The sequence below is a fragment of the Lissotriton vulgaris genome, chromosome 2_1, assembly GCF_964263255.1.
Source record: "Lissotriton vulgaris chromosome 2_1, aLisVul1.2, whole genome shotgun sequence".
Taxonomy (NCBI): Eukaryota; Metazoa; Chordata; class Amphibia; order Caudata; family Salamandridae; genus Lissotriton; species Lissotriton vulgaris.
In genome coordinates, this window is record NC_141687.1 from 992790961 (window position 1) to 992810021 (window position 19061).

Genomic DNA, 19061 nt, shown 5'->3' on the forward strand with positions numbered 1-19061 from the left:
GCAGATTAAGCAGGGGGCAACCTGCACACCCCCACGGTGTGCCGCATCTCCTTCCGCGTCTCCTTCTACCTCTGCTTCTCAATTACAGTGGCTGTGTGGCTGCCTTCCCCCCCACTAGCGTGAAATGCAACCGACTTGGTTCAGTTCGCGGCTTGCTAAGCTTGCTCGCGGCTCTGATTCGCGCGTTCAGGCGTCTGCCGTCAGACGTAGGGGCGGTGCCGGGTCGAGGGCTGTTTGGCGTCAGTAGCGTCCGTAACAGGCAGACGGGCGGGCGGGCAGGGCAACAAAGTGATCAGGACACAACAGAGTGTTTGGTAAGAGGCAAGGATCAGACTGAAAGGCTAGAAATGTAGGGGACAACAGACTTCACTCCCAGCTCCCTACGAGTTCTTTGGAAGTGCCTGCATTTCTGATGGACTTTCTGAGGAACTGCGTGTGGCAAGGAACTGGAAGCGCGACTCAAGAGCAAGAAGCATGACGCCGAACTGCCGCTGTAGCTTCACAATGAGAGAGCGCCTTGCATCACTGGAGAAGAGGATCAACATCGCAGCAGACGCCACTGCATCACCGGGAAGTGTGTCGCAGGGCCTTTTGCGGCCCAGAAAAACTGTTGTCATTGCAGGGTCCACAAAGCACCTCGCATCACCGGAGAAGAGGAATAACGTCGCAGCAGACGCCACTGCATCACTGGGAAGCGTGTGGCAGGCCTGTTGTTGCTCGCATCGTTGTTGAAGCACAGCACATCGCAGGAGAAGAGGAACAACATCGCAGCAGACTCCACTGCATCAATAGGAAGCATGTTGCAGGGCCTGTCGCGGCTCACATTGTTGTTGAAGCACCGCGCATCACTGGAATAGAGGATCGACATCACAGCAGACGCCGCCGCATCACCGGGAAGCATGTCGCCGGGCCTGTAGCAGCTCGCATCGTATCGCACCAAGAAGAAGACAACATCTTTATTTCTTTGCACCAGATTTTCAATGCATCACCGTCCTTGCAACACTTTCGCATCTTAAGGTATATTGAACTCAGAGTGTCGCATTCACCATCTTAAGAGACCTAAGCTAATTCTACCAATTTAAGTATTGTATTGTGGATTTTTGCCGTTCTTGTGTTAAAACTCTATAAAAGATACTTATTTTTATAATACAACCTGTGTGGTGTCCATCTGTAGTGTTGTCACTTGATTAATGTATGTGTTCACAAATGCTTTACACACTTCCTCTGAGATAAGACTGTCTGCTCGTGCCAAGCTACCAAGGGGGTGAGCAGGGGTTATTTTAGGAGTGTACCCCTTACCCTGACTAGACGCAAGGGTCCCTTTTTGTCACAGGTACCCACCCATGCCAACTAGACACCCCCAAATCTAACAATATATATATATATATATATATATATATATATATATATATATATATATATATATATATATATATATATATATATATATAATGCCAACAAAAAGCAGTAAATAGCGCAACTCAAACAAAGAATCAGGCGCAAGCACAGGATAATGGCTTATCTATCATTAATTTGACTGACACAAATTTTTCAGACCTGGAAATCAATATTTTATCTAAAGGATTGTCGTACAGCCCCCCCAGCAGCTTCAATTATGTGGATACGAGACTAGATCTTTTTAAATTCACACGCAAACTGAAGCTGAGAAAACACTTTGCCAACAATAAAACTCGCAATGCTGGTAAAAAAGCGGTGGCGACTGATACCCCTGGGGGGTTGGTGGTGAATGATGTCCCTCTTATGCAGGATCTGGCAGCTCTTCGTGCAGAAGCCCCAGACTCTCAGAGTACGCAGGGGCAAGAGAATATGCATATTGGTGGCTTAAGCAATCTCAAGCCCCGTTCAACGTTCACCCCTGTTACCCCATACGACAACATAGATATATTCCAAGACGCAGTTGTGAAACAGGTGAAAGCATTACATGTGAAAACCTTGAAATCCAACTATGGCAAATATCATGGTAACAATAACTATCAAAAATTGGTCAAAAAAATCAGAGCGGATGGAAATATGATAGTCAGGCAATCTGATAAGGGGGGCAACATCGTGCTTTGGCCAAGAACATTATATCTTGATAAAGCCTACCTCCAACTCAATGATCCGGATTGTTACAGAAATTGTGATGCAAATGCACTCAAGAAAGCGCAAACAGACTTTCATTCTCTCCTTATGGGTTGGCGTTCCAGCGGACTCATTAGCATGGACGAATTGAAATGTCTTAAAAATGAACATCCCATAACCCCTGTGTTGTACCTCATTCCAAAGGTACACAAAGACGCGAAAAGGCCGCCAGGTAGACCCATCATCTCGGCGTGCGGGAGTTTGTTGGAGAAAGCCACTTCTTACATTGATTTGTTCCTCCAGGAGCATGTGTTGGCGTTGCCATCATATATTCAGGACTCCAGTGATCTGATGAGGAAATTAATTGATGTTGAGTGGTGTGATGACTACTGGCTGATTACCCTTGACGCGTCATCTTTATATACTAGCATTGTACACAAAGATGGGTTAAGGGCTTCAGAGTTTTTTCTTGGCAAGCGAACTATTGGAACATAATAAGATGTTGCTTGCTATGATGAGTTTTTGTTTGCATCACAACTATTTCATGTTCCTGAACCGCTATTACCAACAAGTCAGAGGGGTTGCCATGGGGGCCTGTTTCTCTCCGAGTTATGCCTGTCTGCACATGGGGTACTGGGAGAGACAGGTCCTCAATGGTATTCACCAAGACATCTGCACCCGCCATATCATTCGATGGTATAGATACATCGATGATATCCTAATGATATGGCGTGGAACCCATGAGCAAGCTACCAGTTTCATTGATGTTTTGAATAACAATTCATATAACCTGTCTTTCACATCGCATATCAGTCAGGAAACAGCACATTTCCTTGATGTTACTCTGGAGGTCAGTCAGGGCAAGCTAGAAACCAAGCTTTATAGGAAGCCCACTGCGGGCAATACTATATTGCATGCTGAAAGCCACCATCCCCCGCATTTAATTCGTAGCATCCCCTACGGGGAGATGCTTAGAATTCGGCGGGTCTGTAGTACAGAATCTCATTGCAGAGTGGCACAAGCGGCGAGTAAAGAAAGGTTTCTTGCTAGGGCCTATGAAGAACATCTCATTGATACAGCAATCAGGAAAGCCAATGCCCTATCCCGTACTGATGCACTGACCCATCGGAAATCTCAGAGAACCATTGCAGCCAGCAATGAGCAACCAGTCAGACTCATCTGGGCCTATAACAGTCAACATGGGGCGCTGAGAAAAATCATAAATCAGCACTGGAATCTAATTAAACTAGATACAGTTATAGGAGAACACATGCCCAATAGACCTGCGATCACCTTCAGGAAGGCGTTTTCGTTGCGAGATGCCCTGGTTAAATCCAGCCCGGAAGTGATCCCTCCCAAAAACTGGCTAGCAGCAAGCCTTTAGAAAGTGTTCTAGCTGCAAGGCTTGCTCTCAGGGACTTAACAAAACCGAGTTCTTGACAGCATTTTCTACAGTGCCCCGTAAAATTACCAAGCAACTAACCTGTAAATCAGAGTATGTGGTGTAGGTGCTGGAGTGCCCGTGTGGCCTGCAATATATTGGTAGTACCAAATTGCAGGTACACAAGAGGGTGCTCCAGCACATCCGAGCAATCAACACAAATGATGCCACATACCCAGTAGCCAGGCACTTTAAGGAGTTCCATAACAATAACAGTGGGCTCCTTAAATATTATGCGATTGACGCTATAGGTCCACTCAGAAGGGGAGGTAACCGAGAAGGGATCTTGAGGGCTCTTGAGACCAGATACATCCTGGAGATGGACAGCAAAAGCCCCAATGGTCTTAATTCCACAGAGGACTTTTATACATGTTTATAGTTCTGTCTATCTCCTCAGTACCTCGTCAATACCCCCCATCTTAGTGCTGCATGTTGCTGGCCGCGCGCCTGTATCCTATATTAGGGAGTTGTTCTATCAGTTACTGTATTAGTTCTTCCATAGCTGAGTTAGCTGTAACTTACAATCTTATACTCAGTAAGAATCAAAAAACAATGTTTTTTAACCTTCACTTGTTAGTTAGGGTGTTAGTAACTAACGTCATGGGCATAGTTGGTACTAGTAATCTTAGTAGGGTGCTTGTAAAAGTTGTAGGGCATATACTATTTTAGGCCCTTTTCTTGTTATCCGGTGTTACATTACCAGTCAATACTCCAAAGGTGATTACTGATAATGGTATGTAAGATTCCTATTGTATATAGATGTATATAGATGAAATTTTTGTATATATTTTATTAGGAAGTCGTGAGGACTCTCGTATTGTACATAAGGGGCTATTGCATTTATGCAGTGATTACTCAATAGCCAGGTTGCACACAGTGTTGCTGCTACATTTTTTGCACAAATTGTAAATATATGAAATTTGTTGATAAATCTGTACAAACTTACTATATATTGTGGGAATACCCAGATGGTCCCTCGTTTACAAACTTCTCATAGATTTTACCGGATAATGAAACTGTATTCATACAGGTATTACCATGCATTGGCCCAATACTGCCGCTTTTGCCCTTTTATCACTTGTAAAGAAATTACTGTTACAATGGTGTTGTATATTTTCACTGATTAAGCTACAACCAATCAGTGATGTCGTTGTTACTGCAATAGCACTTTAAATTCACGCAACTTTTTTCAGTGCGCCATGTGACCAAGCCCTCTGTGTAGGGCGAAACGTTATCCTGGCGTGGTGTACTGCAAAATAAAAACTCACCTGCACTTTGGGTCTTCCGTGTTCTTGCTCGTGTGTTGGCTGAGGATTGAGGGCTGGCGTGGCAGCAGGAGCACAAGTGTGGAAAAAAAAAAAAATATATATATATATATATATATATATATATATATATATATATATATATATATATATATATATATATATCCATCCAAAGAAGCCAGAAAACAGAGAGAAGCCAGCCGGCAGAAATTTGCATCCATTTCTTTATTCAAGATCACATCGCACAAAGCACGAGCGCAGACACCAGCCTCCTTGTTAAATATTGATGCCAGATGCGTTTTGAGATATAGGAATCTCTTCCTCAGTGGCAGCCAGTCAACTCGTGCACGGCAAACTTGCACCAATTAAATAGTTACATCTTAGCCCCTGTGGGCGTGGCCACAGGCATGGCTTTCTGGATATTGTGGTGCCTAGTATTTACTCTCAAGTGAGTCCGTTTTTCAAAGTTGCCAGAAAATAAAACCAATAAAACCACAGTGGGCAGGGGCTCAATGTCATTGCAACGTGCCTATTCCGCTTCACACGTGTCCTTCGTGGATACTGCCTCCCTTCGCATTCCAGGTCAGGTCCTATCCTGAAAGTTTAGGTGGGTTTTCTCCATGTTAATTTGCATAGGAAAGTTTGCGACGAGCTACAGCCCGAACTGCTGAACAGAATTACCTCAAATTTGGCAAAAAGGTAGATCTTGGTTCAGAAAGCGACCTTTTTTTAAACGGTGTAAATCCGTTCAGTGGTTTTTGAGAAGTTCAAAAAATAACAGTGAAAAAATAAAAAATAATTTTTCCATAGGAAACTTTGTGCAAGGCTACAGCCGAAACTATTGAATGGAATTACTCCGAATTTGTCAGAAAGGTAGTGCTTGGGTCAGAAAGCGACCTTTTGAAAAATTGTGTAAATCCATTCAATAGTTGCTGAGAAATTAGAAAAAATAAAAGTTTCAATATCTGGGCAGAACTTAAGACGCATGTGCGAGCTTTACTGTGATTGGCTGCTAGCACTCCAAACCAGGAAATGTTGGCAGCCATCTTGTGGCTCGGTAGAAGCGAGTCACCTGAAAACTGACAAACTAAGGTAAAACAAGAGAAGGGAGCAGTGTAGAAAACCCCCGACTTACTAGGTCTGCTCAGTGTCTCTCCTCACATCAGCAGGTAACGTGCCCTCTTCCCACATCACCACCATACCGTCAACAACCTTCTTGGACCCTCAAGTCTCCCTCTGCGAACCACTGGTGGGCTCGCAGCTCTTCCGGTGCGACTTCTCGGGCCCCCATTTTTAGGAGCAGCCCGGCCAGCTTGCAGGTCGGTGATGCAGGTGGGACACTCAACATTAGTCCGACATCCCCCAGCAGCAGCTACTTGTCTGCCATTCCCACTCACCCCCCACAAACAAATGTGACAGGAACGTTTTTAAATGTGGAGCCTAACAAATCGGCTGGTGTTGCAGTTTTAAATAAAAGATATGCTTGTAAGGTTCAATACATAAGAAACTTAGGGGCATATTACCTACAAACAGCGATATTTATCGCTAAGTAGGGATAGCGGCCAACTTATTATCGCCGCGCTTCACCAATTTTTATCGCTGAGATTACTTGCTATTAGCAAGGTTTATCTCAAAAACGATAAAAATCTGGCGAAATGCGTGAATATCGCTGACAATACAGCGATATTCACGCATTAGCGTGAAACAGCTCTTAGCCATGTTATCCGCCTCCCATTGGATAACATAGCTAAGAACTGGTATTAGCAGGCGTTAGCTTTTGGAGATATTCGCGCTTAGCGCAAATATTTCCATTGCTTCACCTTTGTAGGTAATAGGCGATAGCGATGTTAGCAACTGTTTTCAGTCGCTAACATTTTGGCACACCCACTTTGCATGTCATTAGCGATAATTATCGCTGACATGCAAAGCGGGCACCAAAATGCTCGCTATCGCCTACAAGCTGTCGCTAACTGGTGTTAGCGACAGCTTGGTAATTGGGTGATAAAATTATCGCCGCTTTAGCGGGAAAAAGTCCAGCAAAAGCGGCAATATGGCCCTTGGTAATATGCCCCCTAGTCTTGTATGGATTTACATATGAAAAGTTTTATTAAAACAAACAACAAATAAAACTATGTGTGTAAAACATTTTATTAAAACAAAATAACAACAAATAAAACTATGTATATCCCTGGTGTGTCATCCCTCGACAATTTGTGAATCACAGCCTGCAAGAGAAAAAGAAAAATAAGGAGATAGAAAAAGAGGAGGAGTTAGATATAAGGAAGATAGAAAGAGAGAAACAGTGTGAGAGAGATGGAGAAAGAGAAAGAGTGACAGAGAAAGAAAGAAAGAGTGAGAGAGATAGAAAAGAAGAGATGGAGAGTGAGTGTTGACACTGGAGAAAGTGTTCTCAGGTGAGTCCCCGCTGCTGTGCAAACAAGCCTCTCTGCTCACCTTCCACCACCGACATCTGTCAAAGAGAATCGACCACTTGCCGTAGGAACCTCCTCAGCCTCAGTACACGGGGTGAACAGAGCTCACAATTCAGGCTAGGTGTTGATTGCCAGGATGGCCACGCATCTTTGCAGGTTCTACACGTGTTCAGCTCTGGTGGTGTTTGGCGGGGGAAGTCAATATGTGAATCAGAGCCGGTTAGATAAAAAGCACGATAAGATTGTACGTCAAGCATCCATCAAAGGAGAGAGAGTGAGAGAGTGACACTGGAGAAAATCATAGCAGCTCACCTTTGTCTCAACAGTGTATCTCCAACCACTTGCCAGGACATAGTGTACCCTCAAGCTCCCACATCTGAAAGATAGTACAGAAATAGTAATTGTAAGAAAGACCAGTATGCATGAATGAAAATACAGAGACGGTAATTCTCTAAACTTGGTTTATCCTCAGAACATGTTTTGTAAGCAGCAAGAATAAAGGAAGAATGACTGACCCCTGTTAACTTCTACCTTGCAACCTTTTCACATTCAAAACATAACATTCCAAAAGGGACGCAAGGCAACCACGATTTGTGAGAGCCAATAGTTGGAACTCAGCAACAGCCCCTCGGGCATTGCACCAGTGCTCGTGTTACCAATCCAATGCTGTGGCAGAGTATATACGAGTGCGTATGCCTAAATCGCTCTGCCCTCTTTCTGCATTCATAGTGGTGTGCCCCATCCACTCCCGCCACCCAGAGTTATCAGCGCGACTCTGCAAACCAAGGCCTCTCTGCTCACCTTTTCGTGGTCACTGCACTCTCAACATCATGCAGCTCCGTTATGCAAGGTAATAGGTCTCACATTTGCTACTGAGTCTTGATGTGGCCATGGCAGAGGACATACTAGTGCACCTTTAATCATCGCAGGTTGTACACCCACTCAGTGCTTGCAGTGCTTCTAACTCAGTAAGAAGTGAGACCACGTACTCTAAACTCTAAAATGGTGCAGAGCACGTGCATACAGTATTTTTTATTAGCAGGGTCACATGTCCTGTGATGCCTTTGCTGGATGGGTTTGGTGTGAGTGTATACCAGCCGTGAGGGAGTGGCTGTGGCATCAGTGTTGCCAGATTAGGCTAGATCACACACAATTGGGCTATATTTTTCCGGTTGTGTTGTAAAATTCTGGTTTGTGCTAGTTGCCAGATTATAAATATATATTTCCTGCAAAGTAGTACGTTAAAGCGTTTTCTTAGACAAATATTTACTTGCATACTGCTGCAACATCAATTCCAATGCATTCACCGCCTGCTTGATGCTGTCCCTGCTTCTCCTTCTCTAAAGTAGCAATATTGGGCTACCTTTTGGTTGGCTTTGGGCTATAGAAATCTTTAAAATCTGACAACACTGGATGCGGGTGTCCGTGTTGGAGTGCTATCCAAAGTGTCACTCTGTGAGCCAAGTCCCACAGTATGGCCAACTTGGAAGGTACAGAGAATTACTGTCCCTATATTCATCTATAATTGCACACAAGAAAGATAGTGGACAGGAGACATCAGTGTGGATATGAATGTTTATTGCACATTCAGTGGAGTGTTGTAGCTTTAGCAATACAGGGCCATGGAAAGTTGAAGTTTCATTTTTTTGTCACATGGAGGGCAGCCAAATAGAGACAAGTTTGTTGTCGAAGTTAGGCTGCGCCAACATATGTACTTATACAATCACTCTGACGATCCAGACACACTTATAAATTCAGTATAAACTCTCCTGTACTAAAGTTTTCCCCCAGTGTCAAAGGTAAGATGGTTGCATACGCTGTCCAGAGCACTATGTAATGTGGTAGGGTCTAGGGGCAGAATGTTGCATACATAATGAACACACGGACACAGATAGATAGTTCAACTGGGTACAGGTACGTGCGCTCGACTCCTTTTTATTAACAGGGTCGGTCACGTGTCCAGTGACATCTGTTGTAGCTGCGTGTGGGGTGATTGTAAGCCAACCCTCCGTTAATGGTTGGTGATGGCAACAAGTACAACAGTAATCATTGGATCAGACACAGAGATTCAATCATAAAGGGTCAATAATTTGTGCTGCACTATGATACGGGTACCGGCTATGAAATCATAGAGAAAAGATTCTATCGCAAAGGGTTCATGACTTGTGATACATTGAGGTAGGACAGCAGATGTAAAATTATACACAAAATATTGTATCAGAAAGGGTGCATGAGTTGTGCTCCACTGATGTTGGGGCATCGGAAGCATTTAGCATTTGCTCAGTCAGCGTTGATGCGTGGTCTGGGGGGGGCCGCACTGGGAGCAATGTCTCTTGCCTGTTGGACTGTGTCATCTGCTATTGCGACTCAATGTGAATTGTGAGCCCTGCTGTTTGCAGTGTATGTGGATGGGACAAAATATGAAACATTTATTAAATACACTGTCGAAATATGTGGGTTTCAGAGACATTATAGTTAAAATTTTGAGCTCTGCTGTCTGCGGTGTAGACTGCCATTCAGTGTTCGTTTGGACTTGCAAGATGAATTTGGTCATTATAGTAAATCTGTAACTGACGTAGAACAAGTTCTTGGAGCGAGGATACTAAAAGGATATTGTGTAGATTTGAGGGACGTTATACTTAGTTGGGGTCTTCACCAGAAACTACTTTAAACTTTGTTATTTCTTTTTGAAACTTCACATCACTATTATCTTTCATCTCTTCTTCAACACTTATCAAACTGTTAATTTCTGTACACTTCTCTTGACTACAAAAGAAACATAACTCTATATCATTACAAACTTGCTTTATATCATTTATATTAAAACTCGATTTCGTGCCACAGCAAGATCTAGACTTATCCAGATGATTCCTCTTGACTTTGAATATAAACTTGCAGATGTCTATTGATGCGAACATATGTAGGATCTAATTTCTCGACGTGAAAGCATCTTCAAGGTAAAGCTGCATAATTTTTAACTAAGTGTCTTGCCTTGTGAAATTTCTTCCCAGATTTCTTTCAATTCTGTCTTCTCATACTTGGTAATATATTAGGTGATATAGTGAGAAACAGCCATTCAGTTATCCGTAACATATTGTATTTCCATATTTGCTTTCCATATCTTCAAAATCACCAGATTGTTATCATTAATGTACTTCGATTGTTCTGTTCTTTTTATGTTCAAAGTATTTTTGGGTGATTTTCGAGTGATAGTATGCCTCACTACTGACATAAAACTGTTCAGTCTGCCTTGCGATGACTTATGGTGCACTGAGTTAGTAGTAGCTTTGGCGCTCAGCGTGTACATACCCTGCGTTGATGCGTGGTCCGGGGAGGGGCTGCACTCGAACCAATGTGTTTTATCTATTGAATTGTGTCTCAATAAGGCCAAGTGGTGATGAGTTATCGTGCACTGAGTTAGTCGTACATTGGAACATTGAAATTCACTGAGAAAAAACATCGGTTTGAGGGACGTTATAGTTACAAATTAGCATTTAAAAAACCTTTGAAATTCACTGAAAAACCTATAGGTTTCAGGGACGTCATAGTTACAAATTAGTATTTAAAAAACCTTTGAAATTCACGGAAAAAAACCATAGGTTTCAGGGTCGTTATATTTAGTTGGACATTTCACTCATACAAAACCATAGAAATTCTGCCATTATAGTTAGTTGAGCTAACTATAACTCGCGCCCGGCATGTACTGCTGATGACATCACATATTACATCATTTATGATATGGTCAGTGACATCACTGATGACATCTCAAATGACATCACTGGTGACATCACTGACAACATCATCCACATGAACATCTGATGTACCTCCTCACAGTTTAATAAAACTTTTGATACATCCACTTTAAAATACAGACTACCATTTTCGAAACAATAGAGGCACAAATACCAGTTACTACGTACACACTCACTGATTCCTGGGTCTACACACACATCCTCTCATTCACCCATAACGTCACTCATACATGCAGTTAATCATCAATACACCACTATTAAAGGCACTCATACACCTGTATAAACTCTCATACACCTCCACTCATCCAGAGTTACTCATACATCTAGTCAGTCCTGCAAAGAAACAATCACAATTCTATTGACTCACCTATGCAGTTATACACATACAAACTCACTTATTCATACAGATACTAACATATAATTACTCTTATACAATCCATACTAATATTATAAAGAGAGAGCCCAACCCATTGAGGCGGGTAATCTCAGGGACCACAGCACCAATCGCAACACCCAATACAGCGTTGGAAAGGGCAGTCGCAGCAGAAGGACATAGGCTATGCAGACGCCCACCATATACATTGAAAAGGTAAAAGAACCGTGTCAGCAAAGTAGTCCCTTGTGGGCGTGTCTGCATTGTGCTGTGGGCGTGTGCTGGGGTGTGACAAATGCTGGGGGCGTGTGGTACATTCCGGCCTTCATGCCATGTCTCATATTGTGTGTTAATCCCACCCTGCTCCCTTTAAATACCCCTGCACCCCATAATCATAACCCACCCATACTCCTTAAAATACCCCAACACCCTTAAAAACTAACCCATCTTAACCCTATAAATATACCCTGTACCCCAAAACCCAAACCTATCCCTAAACCCTAAAAATACCCCTGCAACCCCGAACCCAAACCGAGCCCTGAACCCTATAAATACCTCTGTACCTCAAACCCCAAACCTACCCCTGAACCCTAAAAATGCCCCTGTACCCCAAAACCCAAACCTACCCCATACCTCTAAAATACCCCTGTACCACAAAACCCAAACCTGGCCCTGAACCCTAAAAATACCCCTGTACCCCAAAACCCAAACCTATCCCTGAACCCTTAAAATACCCCTGTACCCCAAAACCCAAACCTACCCCTGAACCCTTAAAATACCCCTGTACCTAAAAACCCAAACCTATCCCTGAACCCTAAAAATACCCCTGTACCCCAAAACTCAAACCTAGCCCTTAACCCTAAAAATACCCCTGTACCCCAAAACCCAAACCTAGCCCTGACCCCTAAAAATACCCCTGTACCCCAAAACCCAAACCTACCCCTGACCTCTAAAATACCCCTGTACCACAAAACCCAAACCTGGCCCTGAACCCTAAAAATACCCCTGTACCCCAAAACCCAAACCTATCCCTGAACCCTTAAAATACCCCTGTACCCCAAAACCCAAACCTACCCCTGAACCCTAAAAATACCCCTATACCCCAAAACCCAAACCTAGCCCTGAACCTTAAAAATACCCCTGTACCCCAAAACCCATACCTATCCCTAAACCCTAAAAATACCCTTGTACCCCATAACCCAAAACTATATCTGAACCCTTAAAATACCCAAGCACCCCAAAACATATACCTCAGTACCCCAAAGCATATAACCCTATACCATTACTTACCTTATCCAAACATAAAAAAAACATGTTTTTACCATTCATGCATTTACAACGAATTTCGTTGTAAATATATGTGTGGTAAAAGCATATAAAATGTAATGCCATGCGTTATAATGGCATTGCGGAGTCATGGTACTTTCGTAATGAAAGTATGCGGAGTGATGGTATGCGGAAAGAAAGATGCGGAATAATGGGTGTTTAACCTACCCCGGTAAGTACATTGGTGGCATGGCGGCCCACATCTCCAGCAACATACTCATATTTTTTTTAAGGGTGGGCGTAGTACGTGTAGTCGCGCTACGCGAAGCCGTTCTCTCAAAATGCGAGCTTCGCGTAGCTTCGCAAGCTTGCGTAGTAGCTTGCTGGTCCCGTTCGCGAGCTGTTTTTCTTGCTCGGGAACGCGTAGTGCGTGTTCGGGGCGCTGTCTGCATCTTCGGGGTATTGTAGCGTGCGACCTTACCCATGTGGTGGGCTATGGGCGCTGCCATCTTGTTTTTTCAATTGTCCCACCCGCCCGCGTCCCCTACTTCCTCTACCGGGTCGCGAATAACGCGTTCGCGCGGTGCACGTCTTGTTCGGGAACACAACTACTTGATCACACTGACAAAGTGCGTGTTCGCGAGAAATCTCGCGCGACTTACCCATGTGGTCGTGATGGGCGCGGCCATCTTGTTTTTCACACTCTATGCTATGGTTCTGGGCCTAGTTTTCTATCCACCTTATATCTCTTCAATCTTGACCTATTTTCACAGTTTTTCTTACTTTTTTTACTTCTCATCTATCTCTCTCTGTCCCTAAGTTTATATTTTGCATTTTATTTCTACTTTTCCACCTTTTTTTAGCTTTTCTACTGTTTTATTTTACTTCTTTATTTAAGCTCCTACTTCTTCCCGCTAACTTTTTTTCCTTTTGTTCTAACTTTTCTTTTCCACCTCCACCTCCACCTCCACCCCAGAACCATGGCAAAGGGGAGCAGCAGAACCGGCTCGAAGGGCAAGGTGCCTGCGCCCAAGAGCTATCTGCCTTGCGGCAGAATGCAACCTGCAGGGGTGCAGGCCCGGAATCTTTTCGGGGAGGTGGAGGTGGCCGCCCTGGTTTTTTTCATCCAGCGCCACCTCCCCTTGACCTTGGCAGCAGGTGGCAGGCCAGGGTCCGGTTACCTGCCAGAGGAGCGTCACCGCCGGTGGGCGAAGGTGCGCCGGGCAGCCTACCGTCGCTCAGAAATCCGGCGCACCCACCAGCAGCTGGCCCATCGGTGGGAAGACACTCTGGACAGGGAGCAGGACCTGTTGGACCTGATAGGTGTTGAAGTCGTGGGGCTTGGTGAGTAGCTAGTAATATTAATAATTTAATATATATTATAGTAGTATAAGTATTGTGTATAATTCTTAGATGAATAAGTAACACGGTTGCTGGTGCGCTTAGTTACATTGCAGATCAATTCCGTCCCAAATTCTTCTGTTATTGTATGACACAGGCGCTGCTCGCCACTTCTCTTACTGGTTTTTAACTTAGCGCTAGCTTGGGCTGCTGATTATTGATGTTAGAGTTTTTAGAGAACGGAAGTTAGTTGATGCTATTGCTAGAGTCTAGTCCCATTGTCCTTTAGTGAAATAGTGGTTGATGGATAGTATTACTTCATATTTTTTAACGGTCTGTATGGCGCCTCCTCTGTCACTGAATGCTTAGTTAGTTCTTATTTACCCCACCCCTCCATAGAACCGGTTTGAGTGTGTTTACTAAGTGGTAGGCTTAGCACAGCAATAGCATGGTCAGGTGATTCAGTAGCAGTTCTGACGCAAGCAACCAACAATTATGTGTATGTACAAATTTATGCATGTGTCCTCCATCTCATCATCTATGCATGTTTGCGGGCAAAAATAAAATTGAAATGCCGACTTACTGAACAATTGGCCCGTCTGGATTCTTGAATAGGTGGTGTAGGTCAGGTGGTACTGGCTTCGTTAGTATTCTGCAATCAGAATGTTTATGGCACATTTAATTAGTGTTCTATAAGTAGACGGTCTGTGGATCTTGCAAGCCAGTAGTCATTTATACTTCGAAGTCAATTTTATTGGAATTGTTGTTCCCTAAAACGTTTGAGAGGATTTTTGAATGAGGCCTTTGTTTCACAGCACTTAATGTTTCTCTTTCTTTATTATTTCTTACATGATCAGCACCACCCAAGGGCAAGAAGACGGGGTCCGAGTTGGCGGGACAACCACAGGAGGAGAGCTCCTCTACCGCGGATCCTGCTTCTGGCCCCAGTAAGTCCTACAGTGCTTATATTATTAACAATTATATTTCCCTAACTTTTTAACGCACCTTATTTTTTCCAACCTATTAATCCTCCTTCTTAATTCAATGTTAGCAAAACCTTCTTTGGTCTTAAATTTGTTTTCCAAATTTTGCGTAACTATCCAATGACATCCCTGACCTTCAGGTCCTTCAAACTGCCTCTGCCCCAAGACTCTCTGTGCTACTACTATTAGACTGTGTGTAGCTAAGCTTGCCATGTTGGCCACTCTTTAGTTAAGGTATTCTTTTGAATAAAGCTGTGATAGAATAGCTGTAGCCACTGGGTCCACTCCTGTCTTTTGCGTTGTCCTCTGTAATCTCCAGTCTTTGTCAATTCCCACCAACAAAAATGCACAACCAGATGTTTGCCTACTAATTTTTGTTAAGTTAGTATACTTCTACTACTGTTGTGGTTATTATTCTCTCTCTGCACATACACATACAGAACTATGCACAAGAAAAAAGGATGTTGTTGATGTTGGTGATAGGGAGGTTGGACCTTACACCCTGGTCACAGAACTCAGTCAGAAGAACCCATAATCCAATGACCGTCTAGTCTACCTACCTAAGTGTCTCGGTCATAGTCATTTGTCCCACTCCGACCCCCACACGAAGATAGTTAGATATATACCCAATGATTTTAATACACAACCCAAGCCAGAACAGAAGAAGAAGACCCTTTCGCTCACTCACTCGTTTCAGTCCACAGCACCCCAGACACTGAAAATATACCACAGAGTCTACGTGCAAGTTCAAAAACTTAATTTTTTTAATAACAAGCTTTGTATTGTTGTAACTTGTAAGTATTTCCATGAAAAACATCCTGCTCCAACATGCAAAATTAAGAAGATTAAATACTGTACATTTTGTACATCAAGTGCACGATAGAGAAATGTGTAAATTGTGGGAGACCTCTCACCGTTGAACGTATACTGTTAGTGGTTACACAAGCATCTTTCAAAGCTCTGCAAATTCCTTGTTTCGTAGAAGGCAATCTTCTCTTCTCATCTGCCTATGAGAAAAATGTTGCACGTTAGACAGTGAATACAACTATGCCAGTTTTTAGCAGTCATCACATGGCAAAAAGTGCACAATTATGGATAAGCGAAAGGGACTAACAATACTGGTTTGTCAATAGTATGCGACACTCATGTGGCCTCAATTGTGTCTTTCTTACTGTGCAACAAGCTGCGAGGTAACATGGGCAAAGCAGTAGACACAGATCTAAAAATGGTTATATGGCTCAGGCTAACTTTCCAAAGACTAGAGTAGGAGTAGATAAGATGACCCTAGGGACCATCTAACAAATTAAAACTAAACTCTGTCTAATGTGACTGCTGTACATTGGACGCAATTTGGACTAGTTACACTGTCACAACGATTCATGTTTACGTAACAGTTTTTTCAATCTTCCTTCCTGGTGAAAAAAGTACAACTAGTAAAATAGGGGGAGGTGTGCAGGCATCTAAAAAGGTGTACTTGCTTTTATAGGTGCACTATCACTACCAACCACCAGTGCAGACGGGGCCAGCGGCGATGCTAATGCCATCCAGGAGGGGACAGTGGCTGCGGCACCTGCAGGAGCACCAGTGGGGGAGGAAACATCAGCGGTGGGTGGTGGTAAGTTATATTCATTACTTATTTGCATTACTAGGTGGAAGGGGAACATTTCCCGGTATGCACCTGTTACAACGCATTTTTTACAACGCACTACCACTACAACGCAGGCATTACAACGCATACCATTACAACGCATTGCGCTGGGGGGGCGCTCTAGGATAAGAGGTAAGTTTAATTTACTATCCAACACCTTCCCTAGGGTCCACGGGGACTAGAGTTAGAATAGTAAATTATACTTACCACTATCCAGCACCCCAAAGCGCTATGCGTTGTAATGGTATGCGTTGTGAATACCGCGTTGTAATGGTATGCGGAGTAAAAGTATGCGTTGTAACGTCATACATCCCATTTCCCTCACTGTGCTATGAGACTTACTAAGAAAGTATGAATTTGAAGTTGTACTGGACAATATACAATGGTTGAAGAAGACACCCTTTGTAGCATTACCAGTTTGAGTTGAGTAAACAAGGCCTCTTCCATCAGACTCCAACCCAGCTGTGAAACTTATGGAGAAGACTAAAAGTCAGATCAGATGACCTTGAGGGATGTGTTGAACAAAAAGGGAAAGAAGTGAACTAGGGTGGAAGGAGGAAGGACTAATGAGATGTAATAATAAGACTAACTACCATAGAAGGATACTTTGGAAGGTTCATTCACATGGCTGATATGAATCGGATGCATGGGTTGTTAAAGGATGGGTAGAACTGTAAGGTCAAAGAAAATGCAGGCCTGGTTGGGCAAAAGAATATGGGTGCATGGATACAGTGGATAGCAAGAATCATGAGAGGAGTTTGTGTCAATGAAACCCAAGGCAAGGAAGGAGTGGACGCATGGGTGGTTGCTGGTGAAAGTGAAACCAGCTAAGCCGATAATAAAGAATGATAGACATTTACTTTTAATGGGTGGATGCCCCCTAAATGTATTTGTATATTCATCATAGGTGAAGACTGTCACTGGAAGCAGAGTCTTACTTTGAAAAAATAAAAGGAGATACAAAAAAGACTTTTGTTCTTCTTATGTGTACTCAAGGCCACCCAGTACAAGGGCAAGTATAATGCCGGAAAAAACTTCAACAAATGCTACAGGCAGGGGAAGCAGGAGGACAGATTAGATAGATACTAACAGTTGACACCAATTGTATGTACTGCGCTTGGTAGTGCTACTATGCCACAATGTACTGTTGAATTAATTATGAAGGGTTTCAGTTACAATTCTGTTTTTTTTTTTTTATAGATACTCATACTCCTTCCTCAAAACCATCGCGGAAGGAGTTTGCAGATAGGGCCCGGCCAAGGAAACTGCAGGCCATTGTGGAGGAGTACCGCAAGCTGGTGGCTGAGGCTGAGGAGGAGGAGGAAGAGGCGGCGGCAGCAGCTGCTGCCTCTTCCAATGCGTCTGGCCCCAGCAAGGCTCCACCTGCAGGAGTACGGCGCCGTGGCCAGGCAGCCGCTCACCGCCGGCCTTTAACATCTGCCACCCCCACACACAATGGATGCAAATGTAGGTGCCGTGCTTTTCGGCAAAAACTTCTCCTCCGGATGGCCAAGCTGGAGAACCAATTAGAGGAGCGCGTAAAGATCATTGTGGACAAACACCTTAAAGCCCGCCAACTGTAATGGACCCGGACCCTGTTGATTTGCCCCTTTTTTAAAACTTTTGTTGGTGGGTGGGAATTGGGTGTTGTGGTTATTTTTGTGGAACATTCTTTGGACTTGGACATTGGTTGGGGTTAAGGTGGGGATAGGGGTAGGATAGGAGGATATTTTTATACTTGAATAAATGTTATTTATTCTCAACTTACACAGATATGATATGATGTTGTTTTGTGGTGGGTTACTGTTGTACGTCACAAGGTTTACTCTAGATGCAGGGCAGCGGCCAGTGTTTGATTGAAATACTTAATTAACTGACTACATGTGTAACATGCAAACAGATAGATGCTGTGCCCCTCACTCAGTTATATTTGTCCTATTAGTACTACCAGCCTCTCCTCCATTATACCTCCCAGCAAACTTCTCTTCTTACCTGTGATTGATGATGTTTACGTTTGGCACCGCAAGGGCTGCATGGTTTCCCAAGACAACGGAGAATATGCCGTGGTTGTGTGATAGTAGTAGACTAGACTCCAAGACACTGGCACTAGCATTGGAAAACAGAAACAAAGAGACAGTCATTTGCCTGAGAAAGAATGTGAGAAAAGTAGTACATAATACGGACAAAAAATACAAACAATATTGCAACTGCTAAATGAACTCAAAGAAATCAATGAAAAAGTAGAAGAAGATAACTGTAGTTGCGTTGGAGTCATTAAAACACAATACAAATCGTAAACGTAAATGCTCTAAAATTAAATTCAAACAATGCCAGCAATGATTTACATTTATTCGTTAGGTCACTTGGGGAAATTAATTGCCTTTTACACTATGACATAAAGTGAGCTTGGGTGGGCAAGCAGAAGAAGATCCTCGCCCTGCCTCATTGACATTTGATTCCATTAGCGTTGGTTTCACC

General features: G+C 43.4%; 1 protein-coding gene across 1 annotated transcript; it reads left to right on the forward strand.

The window, feature by feature from the left end:
* Positions 1-474: 474 nt before the first annotated feature.
* Positions 475-18166, forward strand: LOC147731522 (uncharacterized). Its single transcript, XM_086954207.1, has 5 exons — positions 475-574; positions 1556-1981; positions 14810-14899; positions 16422-16547; positions 17784-18166. Exons 1-5 carry the CDS (start codon positions 475-477, stop codon positions 18164-18166), a joined length of 1125 nt encoding a protein of 374 aa, XP_086810333.1.
* Positions 18167-19061: the final 895 nt, after the last annotated feature.